Here is a 21,926-nt window from a genome sequence, read left to right on the forward strand (position 1 = left end):
CGCGCAGTAAGGCCCAGGGATTGGAAACTAGGCTGACGGGATAGAAGGGGCCAAGCCCCAACTGGAACCACCACATCCATGAAGTTAACTAAGCACCCCTGGAAAAGACCCAGGGGCCCCTCTAGCATGGAATTAACCAAGCACCAATGGCCGGGGAACCATTCCCCCTCGAAACCCAGGGCATCTAGGGGTTAGGGCAGGATTTGCAAGATCTGCACCCTTGCTGCATCAGCCTTGCTGTTCTGAGCATCTGTTTCTCGAGTTATTGGATGGCGATTGTAATACAACCCCCACCTTTATAAAACACTGAGAGATCCTCCAATGGAAGGAAAGACGGGAGCTTTCGACAGCCATGGTGCGATAGTAAAATAAACCCTTGATGGCGCTTGAACAGACGAGCGCTCACTCAACAGAAAGGGGGTGGACGCAGCCATCATATGCTACTCAACGGCCCTGTTTGTGTTCTTCATCTCATTACTCTTCCCTGCCTGAGAAGTCCAAAGTGCCCAGCCCCACCATGCTCCCGGGCAATGCCGTCTCCAGTTCAGCGGGGGGCTGGGCATCGTTCCAGAATCAGCTGTGACAGGGACGGAACGGTTGGATCCTCATTCATACAGCTAGACGCTGAACTACTCTGTAAAATATTTATTTCTCAATTATTGCATGAGTTGTTTTTACAAAAATTACTCCCACCCCCAAAGAAGAACCAACAAATACCCCCCAAATACCAAACCAAAAACCCCAAACCCTACACAGACATGCAAACACCCCAACAACCCCCCCCCCAACCGTAGATCCTGTTACAAGTAATTGATATGTACAAATAAAAAGGGAGAGGGCACGCTTAGATTAGGATGATCTCTAGTTGCTGATATCACTTCATTGGGGCAATTTGTATCTTGTCTCGATAATGCTTTAACATCAGCTGACAATCTTGGAGGAAGCTGCCAAGGTAGCTGGGCAAGTGAAGCGGCTATAAAATTAAGAGCAAATGTTTTTGAATATGTAGTGTGCAAAGAAATATTTATTCCCTCTTTTTTTTTTTTTTTTAACGTGTAGAGAAACAGCATCTGCAAGCTATTAAACCAGTTTATTTTCGTTAATGCTCTCAGAAAGGGAGTGACATTTATATCTCTGTGGTTTCATCTTATACAACAGGAAAAAGACTGGCATTTTCCATGGGAATAAAAACTTCAGGATTTTCCCTTTTCCCACCCCCAAGCAAAGTTTCTCACGATAGAACTCCCATCTTCAGCGAATCCATTGCTTCATGTCTTGACTTTGAAAGGTTTCCTCCATTGTACGCTGCTTCTTTCATCACCACTTGGGGCTCTTTATTTTGCACCAGTCAAACACTGGTGCTGGAAATGTGGAATTCACTGGTTCACGGCTTTTCTCACTGGGGGAAATAGGAAGGTTCAGTCATCCTTGTTCCTCCTGCGCTATTTGGTGCTGTGTGAGTGCCACCCGGTGTTAACCTGCAACCAGTGCAGCCAGAGCTTTGCTCACACCAATGGTCTCCTTTTCCTGCCTCCTCTCTGCACTCGAGCTCGTTCCGATGCAAATGTTTTCTACACTCGCAGTCTTGGTTCAGGCTAACGGGCCTCAGCCCCGCTTTGATGACGCTTGCCACCCGTTTTGCGGGAAGCGTCACAACTGTTTCCTAGGTGCTTGAAATGATTTTGTTCCGAGTGTTCGAAACTGTGCGCTAGTGAGATAGTCTTCAAGCTGCTGTGTTCAACAGGATGCTGGAGGGTGTTTGCCAGCCTAGAGGCTCCCCTTGAGTTATATAATAAGGCCCCATACAGTCACCGCAATATGTGTGGGGGGGCAATCCTACCTTGGCAGGGGAGTGGGGTACCTGATCTGATAAGCGTATTTGGTCTCATGGAGACAGATTTTTTTCCCTAATAGCTCAGGACCAGACTGTCAAGTGTCCATCACCCATACTGGGGCCATACTTCCAAAGAGTTCAGTGCCCCAAATGGTGGCCAGTTTGGAAAACCTGGAATTATTTTTCAGAAGATGGTAGGTCAGGAGTTGAGCTGCTAGCTTGAAGACTTAGGGACCAAGATTCACTTCCCTGCTGCACCACAGACTTTCTGCGTGAACTTGGCAATTCTCTTAGGGCTTGTCTATGCACAAAAATAGCACTGCTTTAATGATACTATTGGTACACCTGAAGCGGTATTCTCCCTCCCATTTTCCTGTGCCTCGACTCCAAGGGAGCTAAGAACGCTTCCCTAGCTCACAGCAGAGTTGGGAGGATAAATGCATTAAAGATTGGGAGGGGTTCAGGTACCACAGCAATGGGAATTGATTGCTGGAATTTATCAGCTGGAGCGGCCAAGGCAGCAGCAGCAGAGCTCCCCCCCTTGCTGTGATTCACATCCATACTGAGCCGTGGGGTGAACGTCTCGGGCACAGCACCTGGGCAAATGGGGTGGGTGCTATTTGCTGGTCACTGTGACCATGATCTTGGCTTCGGTTGTGCTGGCTTCTTTCAGCCATTTGCGTCCCCTCATCAGGTTAAGCTAAACACACGCAAGGTCTCACCCCCTTGATTTTGGAAACATCTTTCATCTGTTGGAGAAGCGGGTGGGAAGGTAAGTCTGGCAGGATCCTCCCCAGTGGACTCCCAGATCTTGACAACAGCCGCAAAGGGTCAAGTAGGGGCTAGAGAACTGCTCAATAGGATCTGATCCTATCCTGGCTACAACAGGCACAAACCCTGCTACTGTTACCTAGCTCGAGGGGGGTGCTTTTGTCCTGGAGCCCTTTCAGCATTTGTAACTACTGCCTGGGAAGGCTGTTATGTCTTTTAATGCAGCTTTGCAAGATGCATGGCTTTTCAGCCTCCGAAGTACTGGTTACACCAAAACTCCTGTGCGTCCCGTAGAGCGCTGTCTAGAGGACATCTCCGGAGTAGCCATCTTTGTTCTTAAAAAGACCAGTAAGTTCATTATTCGTTTCTAAATTCCTAGCAAGACAAAGGCCTTAAAGAGAGGGGGACTGAATGGCTTGGGGGGATTGGTACTGGGCCATGATGCCTTTTACTTCTAAGTCACGAGTTCAAATCCAGGGCAAGTCAGTAGCCCAAAAGTCATCTTCAGCTGGTGCCTGTTTGGTGACCTACGTGAAACGAACGAGCAGTTTCAGCCCAGTTTCCAGTGGATACTTTGTCCACATCATAAAATCAGCACCATGCCAGCCACTGCTTGCCCCTGTTGTTGACGGGCTCAGCACTGACGCCAGGGCTTGAATGGAGCATGGAAACTGAGCACCCTTCTCCTCTCTGGCTGGGAGCCCCATTAGAGCAGGGTTGAGGCTCAGGGGTGTAGCAGTACCGAGGGAAACCTGTACTGCCCATGATCTACCTATACCGTGGATACATAAGGGAAGCTGTCTCCAGGGCCTGGCTGCATGTCCAGCCCCCTCCTCCAGCACTGTTAATTAAAGCCTCACCCAACATAGTTCAGATCAGGCCCTGGCTGAGCGAGACCCCCGAGGCCTCCAGTTGAGGTTCTGCTTGTTCTCATCTTACACTGTAACTGAAAGCCCTGCTTATGGGTTTCAGCTATTGCGTAGGGAAGAGATTGCTAAGAGGGTGGGTGATGGGGAAAGCCAACCACTTTTCGTTGACGAGCCCAGGCCATCAACCACATCCAGGGGACCGGAGCTCCACAAGTGAGGCATTGTTTCCGAAGGAGGCAGCCTGCCTGGCCATTTGCATAGAGCTTTGACAACCATGCACTCAGCTAAAGCCCACAGACTGTTTTCCCCCAGGACAGTTCAATGACCCAAGCCCCTTCAGACTAGCTTGTGAATTCAATGACTTAACCACAAAGTGCAGAGCAAACATCAACGTTTGGAAAGCTGCAAAGTCCCACCAGCTATCTGAGGAGCTCATTAGCATGGAGCGAGTTCTCCTGGATACTCAAACCACCATCATCGCCTTTGGTTAATGGTTTAAAAAAAAGTTGATAGTGTATATCTTACATCAGCGTGGGCAGCTCGCTACTCCTACATGTACAAAGCACAAGGCAGGGTTAGAGTAATGAATATATACAGCAGGGGGGGCAGTCTGACTTGCAAACGTCTTTCTCTCTCTCAAGCATTGCAGTCTGGTGACATAAAAATATAGGAGCAAATTTGTCAGCCTTGGACGGGCTGTTGTACAATGTGAGTCGGCTACATGCTCAACTGCTGAACAGTCATGTGTGAGTGACCACCAAAGAAAAAGGGACTATATAATTGACATAATGCGATCTAGTGATCCTCCCAGCAAAGACCAGTGTCTCTGCGGTTGGAGGATACTCAGTTGCTCTTTGGCTGTCCAGTCAAGGTACCCAAACTGGGCAAATCCTGTAGTCCAAGATTCTTCTCTGTTTGGAAGCATATTCATGTTAGCTTGGCGAGTCTGTTTATCCTTGAAGTGTGTGTGTGTGTGTGTGTGTGTGTGTGTGTATGTATTTTATTATAGAGTGTGTGGGGAAAGCAACTTTCTTACCAAGTTCACTCCGTATGTGGCTACAATTACACACCATTTTCCAAAGGTGATTGTTACTTGCTCTGCTTTCAAAAGGGACACGAAGAAGAAGGAAATGCTGGTGATGTAATCGGCATTGGTTGAGTGTCACTAGGGTTTTGGTTTAGACTGGGACAGGAGCTGCACGCTGGCATCTTGTGATCGAGAAGATGCTCCCCCACCTAGAGCAGGCACATTGGTATTTTGTCCCGGGTCTGGGGATGTGCAGTCAGTTCACAGTGGGCACCTGGTTCTGATGCAGGCTGAACTCTTTGGCTTTGAGGCGTAGGCTGGCGATGCTGTTTGCCATGTTCACCCCCTGGGCAGGCGGTGCGGTGCCGCTTGAGCTGTAGGATGGCACGGTGCTGCAGGGGTGGGAGGAAGGAAGAGGAGCAAGTGAAAGGAAAATAGTTACGAGACTCAGGCACAGCCCCGGGAAAGCCTTAGCCGCTGCTGTAAGAGCGTAGGTAGAACAGCAGCTCTCTTTTTGAGTAATTTGATTTCTAGTTGTCAGGCAGTTGGTTCCTTTCACCAGCTTCTCAGAACCAATCAGCTGATGCCAATAGTAAACTTCTCCCACAAACAATAACAGGCAGTTTTTATGGCAGGCAGTTTGTGGAAATCAATTTTAAATGAGATTAAAGTCCCTGCCCCTCGCTTGTAAACTGACTACGTTTGAGATGGACCCAGGGTAAAAACCTAGACCTTCTCTAGGTTCCCCTTCTCTACCCACTCTGGACATTATAGGGGAAGTTCGCTCCAGACTGTGTATCTGATCTCTAGGGTCGACAATGACTGAGTCAAAAACCCAGAGAGAAACACGTCCTGAGCCTTGCAGTGCAGGGAAAACCCACTATCTGAGCATCAGCCAAGCACTCACTGACAAGAGGAGAGTGATGCCTGTCACTCAAAGGCTGACGGAGCAAGAATGAAATCAGACAGGGATTATACTGGAGAAAACACTTGTCTCCATACTGATATTTTGCCCTTGTGGCTCTTAGATACTGAAATGACAGGTGCTTTTTGCACAGAACTTCATTCAAGGCCTCACAGCACTTGGGGAAAGGGAAAGGAGTTCCTTGCTGCAACTATCTCGAGCGAAGTTTGTTCAAACTACCCTTGGATCGACTAGAGAACCCCAGACTGAGTTGGCTGCTGTTCCCCCGCACCCATTACAATTTCTCAGCTCCACAATCTGTACAGAAGAGTGAAACTTTTAAGGATGGACACTTCCAGTGGAGTTTTTATGACTCTCTGGTTATAGGGTTCACAGATGTGTGTGAATTTGCAATCCCCTTCTTCCCTGTAATGGCTTTTCCAAAGGAAATTCTCTTTAAAAGTGAAAAGAAGCTTTTCCTGGCTGAAGTGAAGCCTGTGCCGTGTATTATGGGTAGAAGACTCCCTGGGCCTGAAACCAGGTGGTAGGAGAGGCTATCTTGCACCCACACCTATTTATTCATTAGGATTTCTTCCCTCCTCATCTCTTCCTCTCTCCGTGTGGCTCTTTCTTTTGAAGTCTCTCCCAGGCAGAACGCAAGCTTGATAACATTTGAGTTTGCATTTCAAATCCATGATGCTCATGTGGGTTCTGGATTAGATAAAACAGGCCAAATTCATCCCTGGTGCAATTCTACTGACTTTGCTGGAGTTTACCCTGGAAAGGAATTTGACCCCGTTGAGTTTGCCTGGTCCTAGTTTACAGGTTTCCTAAGCCACTGAAAAACCCTCTCTTGTAAAGCTTTCTGGGCTGGGCTTTTTTCCTCTTGGGGGTGTCATCAATAGTCAGGCTGCTAAAAAGCTCTGTTTTGGCTTCACATGCCTCCAACGCTTAGGGCTTGCCTTCACAGATAGAGCTGCCCCACCACAGCGCATCTGGGGAAGACCCTCTATGCTGATGGAAGAGAGCTCTTCCATCGGCATAATAAAACCACCTCCGCAAATGGCAGCAGCTATGTCGGCAGGAGAAGCTCTCCTGCCGACATAGCGCTGTCCACTCTGGCGCTTACGTTGGTGTAACTTATGTCATTCGAGGGTGGTTTATTCACACTCCGAGCATTATAAATTATGCTGACATAAGCTGTCGTGTAGACGTAGCCTTGGAATATTAACTTTCCTAACATCATTTTCACTCTTATAAATATTTAAAACTCAACATTAGAAGACAAGATGGGTGAGGTGATATCTGTTATTGGACCAACTTCTGACGGTGAGAGAGACAAGCTTTCGAGCCACACTGAGCTCTTTTTCAGGTCTGGGAAAGGCATTCACCAGAGACCAATGTCATAGATAAATACAAGTTATGAGTTAAATACACGTTATGAATTTCAGCTCTCAGGCTCGCCTTTTGAAAGACTTGCGCAGAATTCCTTTGAGGATGAGGACTGATCCAAGGTCTTACACATGCCTATCACAACATGTGGTGTACCTCTTCCTGTGCACTAAATGACCTAGTAACAACTATATGTGTGAAACCAGACAATCACTATCAACTCTCCCTGGAAAATGATAAAAGACAAAAATACCATATTTCATAGGTCAGAAGGGACCATCATGATCATCTAGTCTGACCTCCTGTACATTTCAGGCCCAGAACCTCACCCACCCACTCCTGTAATAGACCCTTAGCCTCTGGCTGAGTTACTGATGTCCTCAAATCATGGTTTAAAGACTTCAAGTTACAGAGCCCTGGTCTACACTTACCTGGCGATACGTTGACTGCTGTGCTTCCCTTCTGAGCGCCATCTTCACTGCACTGCGCCGACGGGTACTGTGTTCCCGTCAACGCAGGGCTATGCCACTTGAGGGGGTGGTTTACTAACATCGACTTCCCAATCGATTGAGCAGGTCTACACTGACTGTTCAATCGATCCAGAAAGATCGTTCTGACGGCGGCGACTTTGCTGCCGTCAGTATAGACATACCCAGAGAGTCACTGGTGGGTGAACGCTTTTCACAAAGTGAGCACTCTCTCTCTGATCTAGCAGTCCTCATCCTCAAAGGAAACCTGTAGAACACTTTCAAAAGACGAGCCTGGGAGCTGAAATCCATAATTTTGCAAGATACTAAAAATCACGGTCTCATTAAAGACACTGGATTTGTGGCTTATTTCAGCAATCTGTGACCACTAACTCCCCTTTTTGTCCTAAGACTACAGGGGTGTCAATGAGCCACTTCACTTCGAATGGTCCCTTAGAATATGAGTTAACTACTTAAGCTAAACTAGCTGTTCAACCTTGTGTTTAGCTGTGACACTCTGAGTCCCTTTCCCAGAGCTGAAGAAAAGCTCTGTGTATCTTAGTGTGTTCTGGGAAATACAGCTGAAGGCCCCCCCCAGCTTAAGGGAAGGAGCTACTGAACCCAGGATGCAGCTAATTACAGGGGACAACTAATGAAAAAACAGGAACAGGTGTGGAAGTCAGAGGGTCAAACGCAGGAAACCTGAAGGGGACACGGAGCAGAGAACCCTGGACAGTGCCCACTGCTCCTCAAAGATGTCTAGGGAGCCAGCAGACACGGCCCAGAGGAACTCCGCCCGGATACGTGAACGGAGGGAGGAGCGGAAATAGGCCTCACAGTCCCAGAGCACCCTGTGTAGCTCAAAGCTTGTCTCTCTCACCAACAAAACTTGATCCAGTAACAGATATTACCTCACCCACCTTGTCTCCTAATATCCCGGGGCTACAACAACGCTGCACTCAACTCAACACGTCATTGCCTCCACCCCATATGCTGGCTGTGTTTGTCCTAGTAGCAGGGCGACATCTTGGGACCAAGGGGCCTGCAGTTTGTTCAATTCTAACTCCTCCTTCCTACCTGGGGCCTTAGGGCCTGTTCCAGCTCCCGACAAAGCCAAAGGAAAGATTCCCTGTGACTTCAGTGGGAACTGCATTGTGGCCTTGATCAGTCTGCTTTTCCCCTGCTTGTTTAATTCTCTCTCTTGGAAGGGGAGCCGTTTTCTAGAGGACACAAAGAATTGGCCTCACAGCCACCCGCCCTTCACAGTCTTTCCTACCACTGATGACCGGCACGGCAGGCTGGCCTTGGCTGGCTCCCCAGCACCTTCCTAAAGGCATCCGTGATAACTCCGTTTGGGAATTGATGGGAAGGATAATGGTGAGGCTGCCTGGACTTACCTGTATGGGGAGGTGGTGGTCCAGGAGAGATACTCTGGACTCAAGGCAGTTGGCCTGGGGGCCATGGGCTGTTCAATGGCTGCTTCTTGGCTGTAGGATTTGAGGAGCGATGCGGATCGGTTGGCTAGCATCGCCCTCTCGTTGCGGCGGAACTTGGCCCTTCGGTTCTGGAACCACACCTGGTGGGAGGAGAGGCAGCCCTGCTAAGCTGAGCCCCGTGTAACGCAGCTAAGGCAGGTGGAAGGGATGGGGGAGCTGCCCCGCTCCCTCGACATGCCATAGTGCAGCAGGGTGATTGCACTGAGCAGGGGGCCAAGTGAACTCTGGCAGATCTCAGGCTGGCAGCCCGGCGGTGATGTCTCTGCCTGCCGTGACGCGGTGGGTGAGGGTGAGCTGTGATGCCCCTGGAAGGCGCACTGCCCTGGTCGCTCTGAACTCTATGAAGGCATGAGTTCTAGCTGGCCAAAGGGAAGGGGAAAGCCAGCATCCTTGCTAGGAGGCAGAGGCCTAGGTTCTCCCCACACCTTTGCTCACCTGGACCCTGGCCTCACTGAGGTTCACCCTCCGCGCTAGCTCCTCTCGCACAAAAGCATCAGGGTAATGCGTCCTCTCGAAGACTCTCTCCAGAGCCTGGAGCTGGCTGCTGTTGAATGTGGTGCGGTTCCTCCTCTGCTTCTTCTTCCTCTTGGCGGCACTGCGGCTTGGACTCAGACTCTCACCTGTGGGCAGCACAAAGGAGACAATCCCAGGGCGGCTGGGTACAAATTACACTTCCATGGCACCTGCCCACCTCTCCCCTGCCTGTTAGACAGACACACACACACTGGTCTGGTGCGTGTGGCGTGGCGTGGCGGCTGCCGCAGGGGCAGTGTCCTGCATCTCTATTCAAGGGGTGAATGAGGTCTGTGATTGACCCTTCTTAGAGAGGATGTCATTGCTGTGCTTGGGAGGTGACATTGCTCAGTGCAAATGTCTGTAATTCAGCAGAGGAACATAGACTGCCCTTCGGGGCAAGCCCTACAGCCACGCTTGGCAGAATTCAATTGATTTATCATTTTGATGGATAACATCAATGTTTATTTTAAAGCATTTTTTTTTCTATCAATATCAGTTTAAATGTTCACAGTTATGCGAAATTATGGGGGAGGGGTTAGACAATGATTATTTGATGCTGGGATTCAAAAAGTTAAAGCTTTATAACCACTAAAACACAAATTGTCAGCCTCACGTCTCAAAATATACAAGTAAACAGCTTTAAATCAGACTGCAATAAGTTCTCACGCAGCATTTGTCTTACTTTGCCTGTCGGTAAATTTCGATTATCATTGATGGAAATGTTTTTCTTCAGTTTGTGCGCGTACGGTGAAATCAATGTTTACCCACATTTACCGATAAAAATCTAACCCCTCTAAGCCTACCTAGAGAAGAAGTACCATAGTCCACTGGACTCTTCAGGGGAAGAGGAAGCAGAAGTTCTTGAGTTCCAGTCTTAGCTCTGCCACTGACTGTGTCTCATGGCACGTGGGACGTGTCTCATCCCTTCTCTGTGCCTCAGTTTTTCTCATGGGAGAAACAGGGATAATACTCACCTCACGGGGGATGTAGCGGGTAAGAATTGAACTAGTTAATGTTTGCAAAGTGCTATGTAAGTATGAAGCTTAACATTTCTGAAAGGGGCGACTGATTTCAGATGCTTAAAGTTTTGGGAGCCCCACGTCAGATCCTTGGGGGGCCTGGTTTTCAGAGGTGATGAGTGCTAGCAAGTCCTGTTGAAGTCCATGGCAGCTGTGGGAGCTCAGCACCTTAGAAAATCAGGCCCCAGGCTGTCTCAAGTTGGGCACCCAAAAATGGAAGCGCCCAAAATCAGTGGCCACGTTTGCAAATGTGGGTCTTGGTCTCTAGCTCCAACCAATAGGGGCACTGGAACTAGTGGTGTTGGGGATGCAGTAGTACCCTCCCGGCTTGAAGTGATAATAGCAATGAATATTATACAGTTTTGTTCAGTGGCTTTCAGCACCCTCACTACAAAAATGGTTCCAGCTCCCCTGCCATCAGTTCCTGAAAAATCAGCAGCTACATCTGTGTGTGATGTGGGAGGAAACAGGACTGGAATTAGAATGACATGATCTGTAAAGCCAGCTATCTCGTAGTCAGCCAGTGCTAGAAACAAATGTTACCAAGCCTCTGAGATTTCTATTCACACAAAACATTTATTTCTATCTTCGTGGCTCATGAAATTTGGAACCTTAAGCCTGTCACTGGTCCCTCTATTTGGCAATGCTTTTTTGGCCCAGATCCAGGTCTGAGTATGATGCATCTTGGGCCTTCATCCAGGGTAACTTTCATCCTCTCCTTGTTGCTAGCATCACATGAGATGGGGCAAGCTGATGGTGACTGGCTTTGGAGGACACAGTCAGTTGCCTGCAGAGGCCCAGGGGGGGGAAGCACGTTGTTGTTTTTAATTCTTTCATGAAATATTGTTCGGTTATTCTTTCCATTAGCAAAGCATCTGGATTCAATTTGTACCTAATGGCGGGAAAGTATTTTTGAATTGTTTGAAATGTTAATAGTTTTCTGACATCCCATTGATTTACAGCAGAGTTGTATTGGATTTCTCTGTTCTATATCAAAGTTAGAGGCTGTGATGTGGGGAATTATTGCCTCCCTGGATATGCTGAAGAATTGCTCGCTAAAAGGCAACTTTGCAAAATTGTCATGAGATGGAACCAGCCCGAGCACAAAATCTCCTGGAAGGACTTTAAACCCTCCTGCTTCTGCACTTAAGCCACCCTCTAATATTGAGGGATAGGAGAAAACGTGTGTGCCTTACTCCATGGTTTCTTGCACCTTTCTCTGAAACATCTGGTCCTGGCCATTGTCAGTAACAGGATATTGGAGCAGATGCACTTTGACTCTGATCCAATGTGGCAACGTGATCCAGTGTGATCTGATTCCTACTTGCCCTCCTTTTACCATGATGACGAAAAACAAAAGATAATTTAGATGCCCATCTTAAAAAAAAACCCCAAACCTAAACCCAGGCGAATGGGGCTGTAGAAATGTAGCAGTTATCATAATAGTTCGCAGGGCAACAGCATTTCAAAGCACTTCACAAAGGTAGGCATTGTCCCTGTGTTCCAGACAGGTGAAGTGAAGCACACGAAGGTGACATGAGTTGGTCACCTGGAGAGTTGGGACTGAACCGGAGAGCCTGTCTACACTGCAGAAAAAGACCCGCAGCAGAGTCTCAGAGCCCGGGTCAACTGGCTCAGCGTTTGGACTTGGGCTGGAGCCTTGGCTCTGAGACCCTCCCGCCTTGCCAGGTTTCCAAGCCCAGGCTCCAGCCCCAGCCCAAACATACACACTGCTATTTTTAGCCCCACAGTTGACCCAGGCTCTGGGACTCGCTGCCATGGCCTTGTTTATTTTTTTCCTGCTGTGTAGATGTATCTCAAGACTCCTGACCCCTTGTCCTGATTACTGGGCTGGGCTGTCTGCTTTATCGGTTAAGGGAACGGAGTGCAGGCAGCTGTGGGGCTGATATTTGGGGAGGACTTTTGTGGGACTGTGTATTTGAGAGACTCTCGCTGAAGCCTGGAGCATCACGGATCTTTAAATATGGTTGGACAGAGACTTAGACTGAGTTGAGGCTACTTCAGCGATGCTCGGCCTGTGGCTATCCAGCAGGGGCAGACGTTGCCTCCCAGTTCAATGGGTGCCTCCTCCTCAGCCCGCCGAGGCGGCACCGATCACCTGCAGGAGCACCTCTGCCCCAGCACCACAACCCTAATCCTGGCCTGGTGTGGAGGGAAGGCTCCAGGGGTGGGCGGGAAAGGGGATGGGGAGTGAGCCCTGTCCCACACTCACTCAGCAGTTGGGACTCTTGTCCCGCGGGGCTAGGCCCAGCTCCCCGCTATGGGTGTTGTGACTTGGCGCATAGGGCCGCAACACCGCCCAGGAATGCAGCCAGGCCAAACCTCCAAGGGGGGTCCTGTGCAAGCGCACCCATTACACGCCGATTAATCGGGGCCCAGTTTTGGTGGGTGCACGCCACTGCCGCCGGCACGGCTATTGGGGCGAGGGTTCCCAATTTTGGTTGGCCGTATTCCTGGAGGTTCCATCACAGGACATAATCTTTCATTAAAGATTAATCTTTAATTCCTGCAGGCTTCAGGACGATCCTGGAGGGTTGGCCACCCTCGTTTCGGTCATAATGCCGGAGGCAGCTCTCCCGAGACTGAGTCAGGAAACCTAACAATGGTGCAGGCTGTTACCCTGGGGGAAGTGGCAACTGGAATCAAAGAGAACGAGGAGGTTACGGTTGTGGCTAGTGCTGACAATGGACTAATGTAAGCTGAGGCTTTGGTGCTTTCTTTACAATGCGCATTGATGCCTGGGAGCCCTGGGCGCCTTCCATCAATTAAAAACCAGGCCACACGACGGGCCTGGTCCTCCTGTGATGAGAATGCTCTGCCCCCTGTAGGAATGGCCTCTAACAATCCACAGAACAGGTTCAAAACACAGCGCTCAGCCTATTCCCCATTTTTAGGGCAGCTCTCCCGCAAGCTTGACTCAATAGCTCTTGCTCTGTGACAGGATATACTCATGACTCTGGCTCAGCCCAAACAGGTAGGTGTCCGGGAAATAGCGGAGGGGAGGTGTCCATTGAGACCACCCTTCACACGACTGGCTGGTGAGATGGGAACTCCCTTGATGGGCTGGAGAAAGAAAGGTGAGCTCAGCTACCATGGGCCCGAGCTTTAATTGTCTGAATGGAGGCGGGAGCGCCTGACGTACTGCCACTTTCTGATCATTTAGTTACACCTATCTTTGCATTCCAGGCAAGTTTCATCCTTTGTTTGCCTCTGCAAGCCCGTTTGAGGACAGAGGGACCCTGGGGCTCAGAGCATTTGGGAAGCTGTAGTACGGGGGGAGGGAGAATGTTCTGAAAGGTGACACGTGTTTGGTTTCATCTGAAATAAATACAAAAGCCGAGTCCAAAAGCCGAGAGAGAAAGACGCTCTTTGCCCCGCCCAGGAGACCACAGTCTGGGCTCCACTGAGCTTCGCATCACAAATAAAATTCCGAGAATTCCCTCCAGCCCTTGGTTCTGTTGAGAGCCTTCAAATTTGCTGCCAATCTCTATTTTACAGTGGCCCCTTTTAGTTTAACTCCTTTTTTGGTTTTGTTTTCCTTCAGCAAGTGAATGAGTCTCTGGATTAAAAAAATATGGCAGGTCACTGGTGTCCCAGCTTCCTCCCAGAACCTGGGATCGACACGGACCAGCATGCAGGAACCAGCACAAAAGCCCTACAGAGTTTAATAGAGAGCAATAACCTCCTTATAGGATTTATGAACCACCCTATAGAGTTTTATGGACAAGTTATAGAATAGATTGTATTGAAAGAGGAACTCATTCTCTATTAAATCGTATAGGTTTTTATAGTGATTGCTATAGAACCCAGCTGGGTTCTTCCCTATTCAAATCTGCTTTTAGGACTTTTCCATGAGAGAGAGCTTCCTTCACCCACTCCAGTTTGTTCTGCCAAAAAGAAAAAAAGAGGGAGCAGAACCTATAGATTTAACTCTTAAAATGGCATGAGGAGAATGTGCTCTCAACAGCACCCACGCTGCCTGCCCTCTTTTCATCCTAGCAAAGCAGGGCGCCTGCCTTGCTCCCATTGAAATCAACAGAAAACCTCACATGGAAGTCAATGGAAGTGGCTCTACCACAGCCCCACAGGGTAAAATGCTTTCCATGCAGCATTTGCATCTGAGATGGGCTCAAGCGGCAAGATTCCGATATGGATTATACCCCCCTGCCATGTTTGGAAGGGGACAGATCGTTTTGTGTCTGGGCCTTTTGACAGCTGTGAAGTCCAGGGGTGCACAGGTCCAGTTTTTATGTTCAGGCCCCTTCGCTACTTTAAATAAGTCCCTAACCCATGTACAAGTAAGATCTTCCCCTGAGCCACAAAACCATGCAGGACATTTTAGACAAACTCTTAAAAACTATTGTTAGCTAGTGAAAGCCTTTCCCCACCTAATCAAATGTTCCTTTGAAAGATAGCTGCCTGCATCCCAGTACGGCTCAAAGGGTATCATTGTTCCTGAACTCTACATAGGTCCTTTCGCTTCCAGATGAATTCTCCATTATGTGATATTTTTCCCTCCCTTTAAAAAAAAAAAATCTCATCCGTTGATTGCACACGAGTCTGCTCATGGTCCAAGTGTACCTGATTCCTGCAATTAGCCCAGAGACAGGGTTCTCCTGCTCCGTAATGAATCAACATCTTTTCTCAATTAGCTCATGCTTTGGAGCCCTGCCCATACACCAGAACTGTAGGACCAGATAAATGCCACCCTAATTCCTGATGGCATGCGTCTGACAGGTTTATGGTGTGCGAGGTTGGGAGCGATCACCCATTCTATAAGCTGAAATCAACATTAAAAAATGAATGTCATTAAATGTTCCATATTTGTGCCTTTAGCAGAGTGGGGTACGGGCATAAACCTAATAGACCCCATTCCCAAGTCTATTTCCATCTGCAGGCACAAATAAAATAATGTACATAAAATCTACAGCGAACTTTTGCCATCAAGCCATTCCTTTTTTCAGGCCAAAAGCCGATGTGCCATAAGATAACCCCATTAACTTTTGAGCTTTAGACGCACAGGAAGAAAAGTTACTTAACTGGCTTCTCTGTGATTTTCACCAAGGAATTAGAACGTGTTTTCCCATCCTGACGCTCTTCCAAGAATAAGATTCGGTAATTATGGAAAGGCAGAAATAGCTCGGCACAGTATTTCTTTCCCCTCCTTTGCAGGCCTCATTTTGGGGGGCAAAGCGGGACTGAAATTATGGAGAAAATTTGCAAGTTTGTGTTTGTCATTTTTTGGTTACCGTGCGGCTCGCTTGGAGACACTGGAGACATTGGCCAAACTGGAGGTCAAAGGGGAGTTGTGAATGTTCCCCCTCCCCCCTGCCACCTTTTTTATGACGTATTTATCTTCTGCTGATTACAATTTCCTCCAAGGGGGAAAAAATAAAGAAGGGGGCAAAAGGGATAACATTACTGACTAATGAAAGATGACATTGCAAGGCAAAAAAGGGAAAGAGAGACTGCGCGATAACTATGAGCTGAAAAACATATTCACCAAGGGAAATTGGAGTTAAACGGAACATACGAGACGTGGAGTTCAGCTGTAGTTTGGTAACAAGTTTGTGTGTCAGTCTCAGCCATTGTACAAACCGGAGCCTTGTTTTCTCATTAACACTAAATCTATCCCACTCATCCCTGGGGTATCTTTGTGATAAAGGGTGGCATTTCCAAAAGCGCCCAATGGATATTGGCTTTCAGTGGAACTTGTGCTCCTGAATCACTTAGGGGCTTTTGAAAATCTCAGCCAAATAGTAAATATTCCAAAGGAATTTAGCTGGGGTTTTCAAGCTTGTTAGATAAAATGGGATAAAATGGCCAATGTCACCCATGTGATTTAGGAGCCTAAGTCCCATTTTCACAAAGGGACTTAGAAACCCACGTCTCATTGGAAAGTCAGCGAGACTTAGCTTCCCCAGTGCCTCAACCAGGTTTTGATGTCTCTTAGGGTCTGTCAACATTGCAAGTGAAGGTGTGATTGTAGCACAGGTAGACACGCTTACAAGCTAATGTTAATTTAGCTAGCCCGGGTACCAGTAGCAGTGTAGGACATGGTGAAACAGGCTTCAGTACAGGTTAGCAACCAGGCGATGTCCCCAGGCTCCCTGGCAGGCTTGTACTCTGGTTGCTAGATTGTGCTGAATCCAGTGCCACCATGTCTACACTGCTATTGGTACCCTTCCTAGCTAGATTAAAGCTAGAATGGCTGCGCCTACCCACACTACAATATGCAGTGTAGACATCAGGTGCTTTTGAACATTTTACTCCGGCGCTTAACTCCCTAAGACTTCTTTGAAAATCACAGCCCTTGTGGTCTCCTTCTTAAATCAATGTTGATAGCCTCATCTGATAGCATCACGTTTCTCCTTTGCCCGTTCTTCTGCATTTCTACTTGTCCCTGCCAGTCTTTCCGTAACGTTGCAATTGTATTAGGCAACTCAGTAAAAGCATTTGAGACAATCTGATCCTTGTTCCACTGACATCTATGCAAGTTTTAGTTAGCGTCTGTGAGAGTAGGTTCAAGCCTGTGGCTTTTAGGAAAACTGCTCTGTCAAAATAAAGGCATGATCCTGCATTCCTTACTCAGGTAACATGCCTGTTTGAAGTCACTGAGCCTGCAGGATCAGGCCCTAAGGAGGTGTTGCGGTGTTTGTTCATTTGCTAAGCCAGCCTGCTGAGTTTGTACCTCTCATCCATGCAAAGTTCTAGCAGTTTTCTTTAATAATTATTTGCTGAGTTTAGACTCAAGGAAACCAGGTATTATATCAAATCTGGGTCCTGGCTGTACATATCAAGTGAGGGATTCTAACGGGTCAGCCTTGAACTCCTTCTAGGCTACTAGTAATTGAAAGTTGTACCACACGCCATTAGAAAGGGAATTTTCCCTACATTTCCACCAAGGTTTTAGCACTGATTTATGAGCTCTGTTCATGGGGGATTAATGAACTCAGTGCAGCTATGATACAGGCAATCAGAATTTATTATTTTTATTATTTATTTAGATTTGCATTAGAATTACATCCATTCACATGTTGGAACTACGCAAGTGGAATGTCTCGATTTCTAAATGTGATGTAGCTATATTGAATTTCCCTGTTCCGGGGGAGAGAAGCTCCCGTTTTCAGGGAGAGGTGACAATTCCCTTCATTCAGGCGGGTGCACTCTTCCTGTAGGTGTTACCCTTGTGGGAAGGGGAGTTTTTTGTTGCGGAATTTACAACCTTGGGTGCTTTTCTGCAGCTTCCAAGTGGAAACTCTGCCTCCCCCTCGTTTTTGCTTTGAGATGAATCTAAGCGGGAATGGCATGGTTTCTCAGATGCTGAGCTACCTACAGCCAGAGGGGCATGCACCTCTGAAAACGAGGCCATCAATGCTTGTTTAGGGCCTAATCCTGCCACTCAGCGACTCAGGCAAAGCCCTGAATGCAGGGGTTCAAATCACTGTATTCTGCTAAGCTCAGGTCCATGGCATGGTTCTATGGCTGTGGGATATGGACAGAAATGGGTTAAAATAAAGCAGAGTGGAGGGAGCTCAGCTCACAGCTGGAGTGCACCCCTCTTCCCTGGCTTTGGGGAGCAGTGCGAGAGACATTGGCTAGTGCAAAGAGCTTCCTGAGTTTCTATTTCAGTCTCAGTTCCACTTAGGGTGCAGGTGCTTGGTGGTATTGGTGGCCTGAGATATACAGGAGGTCAGACTTAGATGGTTGGGTGGTCCCGTCTGGCCACATACTCTGACTCCTTCAATCACACGTCCCCTTCCTCACCATGTGCAGCCCATTCACTGTTCAGCAGCTTCGGCCCTTAAGCCATTCTGACTTGGTACTGAATACATCCAACTCCTCGTGCACCTCTGACCTTGTTGGGACGGACAGGGAATTTCAGAGCCACGTCTCTCAAAGCTAAACTTACCTCTCGCCCTGTTGCATGGCAATGTAAAAACCCAGAGCGGAGCACGGTTTTCTGCCGTTAAATTATTTCACACGTTCCATTTCTATGTGGAGAGTTTGCCAAAGGCCTTTTAAGCTTTATTTTTTTTTCACCCAGCCAAATGATCGAATCTTCTTTACAGTCAGTTCTCCTCCCGCTCTTCCTCTCAGTTTGCTCCCTCCCATCCCGGCCATTTTTTTTCCTGATTCAGTATAATTTAAAGTTTTAAATAGCCCAGAGGGAATTAACTGTAAATTCTTCCTAAGACAAATAAATTCAGCTCTCTAATTTTCTGCCTTTTTCAAACTGTTGAGAGACGTTTTTGGTTTGTTTTGTTTGAAATAATGATCACGGCATATATGACCCCATGGCTGCGGCTGGCTCTAACCAAACAAATAGCTTTTATTAATTAACGTTTATCCTTAACAAATAAAACCCCAATTTGATCTCAGCCGGCTGAATTAGCAAAAATAAACAACTGGTTCTCCGGGCACTTGATGTGGATTTAACAAATTAACACTGGGCCTTAATCAGGGAAGCTGCAGGGCGGCAGAGGGCTTTTACAGCCAAGAAATCCTTTGGAAAAACAATGTCTTTCATTTCTCCCATGGTCTTTCTCAGTACACATGTGGACTCCCATTATATGCTCCAGGGAAACCAAAAGAGCTATAGCGATGACGTCCACGTAGATTTCATGTGCAATTGTTTAACTTGTTCCTTAAATCATGAAATCTATTTTAAATGTTTCCCTTTGGATTAATCTGTAGAGTAAATGATCCAGGGACTTGCAGTTATTTTTCCATGTCCTTTTTTCTCCCCTTGAACAATAATAATTTGCTTATTTGCCAGCACCTTTCATCTGAGGAACTCAAAGCACTTTACACATATTAATTCATCATAATTCCTCCCCAGGAAGGAGGCAAATGAGGGATCTGAGCACAGAGAGGTAAGGTGATTTACTGCAAGCCATATTTCAAATCAGCTGGGAACAGAATCTAGAGTTCTGACTGTTAGTCACCTGCTCTAACCACTAGGCAACCCTAATTTTTCTAAATATTATCTTTCCCACTTTAGATTCTGGTTCAGGAAAGTATTCCTAATCAGGACAGCACTTAAGCACTTGATTAGCTTTAAACTTGCTATTCTTAAAATTAAACACATTCTATGGTGCTCTCTTAAATAGGGATGGACTTAACTCATGTGCTTTCTTGATTTGGGTCCTAAAGATGGGGGGGAAATTGAGGCAGAGAGAGATTTGGTGAAGGTCACATCATGAGTCATATGGGAATAGGATCTAGGCATCCTGATGCTCTATTCTCTGGCCTAACCACAGACTGCATTGAATTTCCCATTTGACAGTTATAGAAATGGTAGGAGTCAAATAGTCTACAATAAATATTTAATCTCTAAAAATTATGTCATAAAGGCTGTTATGCTTGAGAGGTAATTAGGAGCCCTGACTTTTGAAAGTGTTTGCTTGCTCCTGCAGTGTTGTTTTCAATTATTCCTTTTATTGAATTTGGCCTGCGTTACACAATACAAATACAGATTACAAAAGTATATGCAGGCTGACACCCGAACGCAGCGTCTGTGGAATATGCCGGCGTCTGTGCTTTGAACTGTCTGCTAGTTTGGAAAGCTGGCTGCAGTTGTATAACTATTTGTTTGGGGACCTGCTTTCCATCTTATAGACTAAAAAATACAATTGAAGAAATATCTGTCCTGGGTGCAGCGTGGGCTTTTTTCCCCCCCACTTTATGCTCAGCAAGCCTGGGACTGCGCAACTGTCTGCCACAGAAAGGTTTGGTGATGGGTGGGAAGCAATTAAGATGCATCACTTTACTGACACCGGGTCTGATCCTGGAAGGTGCTGAGTGCTTTCTGTGCACTCGCCACTCTCACTGATGTCACTGACCACCTTGCAGGATGAGGTCCAAACCTGTTCCATGCAGGTCAAAGACAATAGTGTCGGTGACTTCAGTGGGAACAGAAGCAGGCCCAGTGAGTGAGATGTTTTAACTGAGATCAGGGCCCCGTTGTGCCAGGCACTGTACGTAGGCATAGTGAGCAACAGTCCTTACAAGACAGATAGGTATGCTCAACATCACACAGCTGGTCAGTGGCAGGGCTGGGAATAGAACACACATCTGCTGGGTCCCAGACCAGTGCGTTAGCCACTAGGTCACGCTACCTCCCCTAAGTGAAAGAATAAAATTACCTTTTCTATGGAAACCAGCTGCCACTTTTTGTTTTGGCGTGGGGTTTTAAGGAACGTTGCGATCCCGGAATTGAAGGAGCTTTCTCAGCGTGACATGAACTGACCCCAGCAATGTTCACTGAGGTCTGCTGGGTTTTAGGACACACTGCACTGTATTATACTGGTGAAAGGTTATGCACCAAGTTTTCAAACAAGGGAACAGAGCTTGATCCAAAGCCCACTCAAGTGGATGGGAGTCATTCCACTGACTGCAACGGTTGTGGGTCAGGACTGGAGCAGGTGCATTACGGAGCTTGCATTTTGCCCAAGCAAGCTGCCCTGGGCAACTAGGGCTTGATCTTGGGCTCGCTGGCACCATTGCAAAGCTCCTATTAACGTCAGTGCTGCAGGGTTGCGCCCATAACTGGCAACTCCAAAGATGGATAGACACTTATTTAATAAATTATAGGGCATTTCCTCAGCAATACTAACCTCCTCCAGGTAAGCCTCTACCCTCCCAGAGAAGGAAGGGCATGATTCAATCTGGACCCCTTGGGCAATGAGCCAAAAGCTCTGGTGGCTGAGAAAGAAGGGAGCGGTGGGCCATCCACGAAAGCAAGAACCCCCTCTTCCCCCCCACTGCCACTGTCTTGAGTCCTCGTTAAGGCTCCAAACTAAAGACTACCAACAGGAGCAACTCAGCTGTCACAATGGAGAGAGCCACCTTTAATGTAGCCAGGTCCAGTGTAGGACTTTGTAGGGCGATGCCGACCCCTTGGGCCGTGCCTGGAAGCGGGCACCCATTTGGCCTGCATCAGTAGGGCAAGGTTCGCTTTTGTGACTGTGCCAGGGGTGCAGGTGGAGTTTTATAGGCGACCCACTGACGCTGCCTCTAACAATTACGCTCCTGGGGACATTTATGAAGTAAGATGTGGCTCTCCCACGCCTATTACAACGAACCCTGTTTTAATGAAGTGAATGAAATGCTCCACGTTCCCCAGGAACCATCTGCCGCTGGAAGGATGTTCTCTGCTTCTATGTATCAGATCACACGGAAAATATGCTGGAGCTGGAGGTGTGATTTGCAGCTTGGGCAGACATACCCTTGCTAGCTTCGATTGAGCTAATGCGCTAAAAATAGCAATGTAGCCACAGCTGCATGGGTGGGAACGTAAGCTCACTGCCCCAGTACGTTCCTCGGTTTTCAGATGGGATTGTACTTGGGGCAGCTAGCCCGTCCCACTGCCCATGCAGCTGTGGCTACACCAGCTTGACTGCAGCTGGCCCAGGTAGGTCTACCTGAGCCGGGAATCACAACTCCAGCTCCAGCATAGACCTACCCTATGTAGGAAGTTCTCTTCTGTGCATGTAGAAGAAGCAGCGAGAAAACTAAACCCTCAGCCGATGGTGTCGTCATGCAAGCGCAGGAATTGCACCCTCCACCTTTCTGCTGCAGAGACTTGGCTTTAGACCTCGCCCGAGG

General features: G+C 47.7%; 1 protein-coding gene across 1 annotated transcript in view; it reads right to left on the reverse strand.

Annotated features, from left to right (window-relative positions):
- Nucleotides 1-3,932: 3,932 nt before the first annotated feature.
- Nucleotides 3,933-21,926, reverse strand: part of PRRX2 (paired related homeobox 2) — a 60,303-nt gene continuing 42,309 nt past the window's right edge. The window contains exons 2-4 of the mRNA XM_067541619.1: nucleotides 9,196-9,380; nucleotides 8,662-8,840; nucleotides 3,933-4,893 (exon numbers count right to left, since the gene is read on the reverse strand). Of these exons, the coding sequence (XP_067397720.1) occupies nucleotides 4,758-4,893; nucleotides 8,662-8,840; nucleotides 9,196-9,380 (500 nt within the window). The 3' untranslated portion in view covers nucleotides 3,933-4,757. The remainder of the gene's footprint in view (nucleotides 4,894-8,661; nucleotides 8,841-9,195; nucleotides 9,381-21,926) is intronic.

The sequence above is a fragment of the Emydura macquarii genome, unplaced genomic scaffold (assembly GCF_026122565.2).
Source record: "Emydura macquarii macquarii isolate MOO-44397 ecotype Brisbane River unplaced genomic scaffold, CSIRO-AGI_Emac_v2 contig_691, whole genome shotgun sequence".
In the NCBI taxonomy this organism is placed as follows: Eukaryota; Metazoa; Chordata; order Testudines; family Chelidae; genus Emydura; species Emydura macquarii.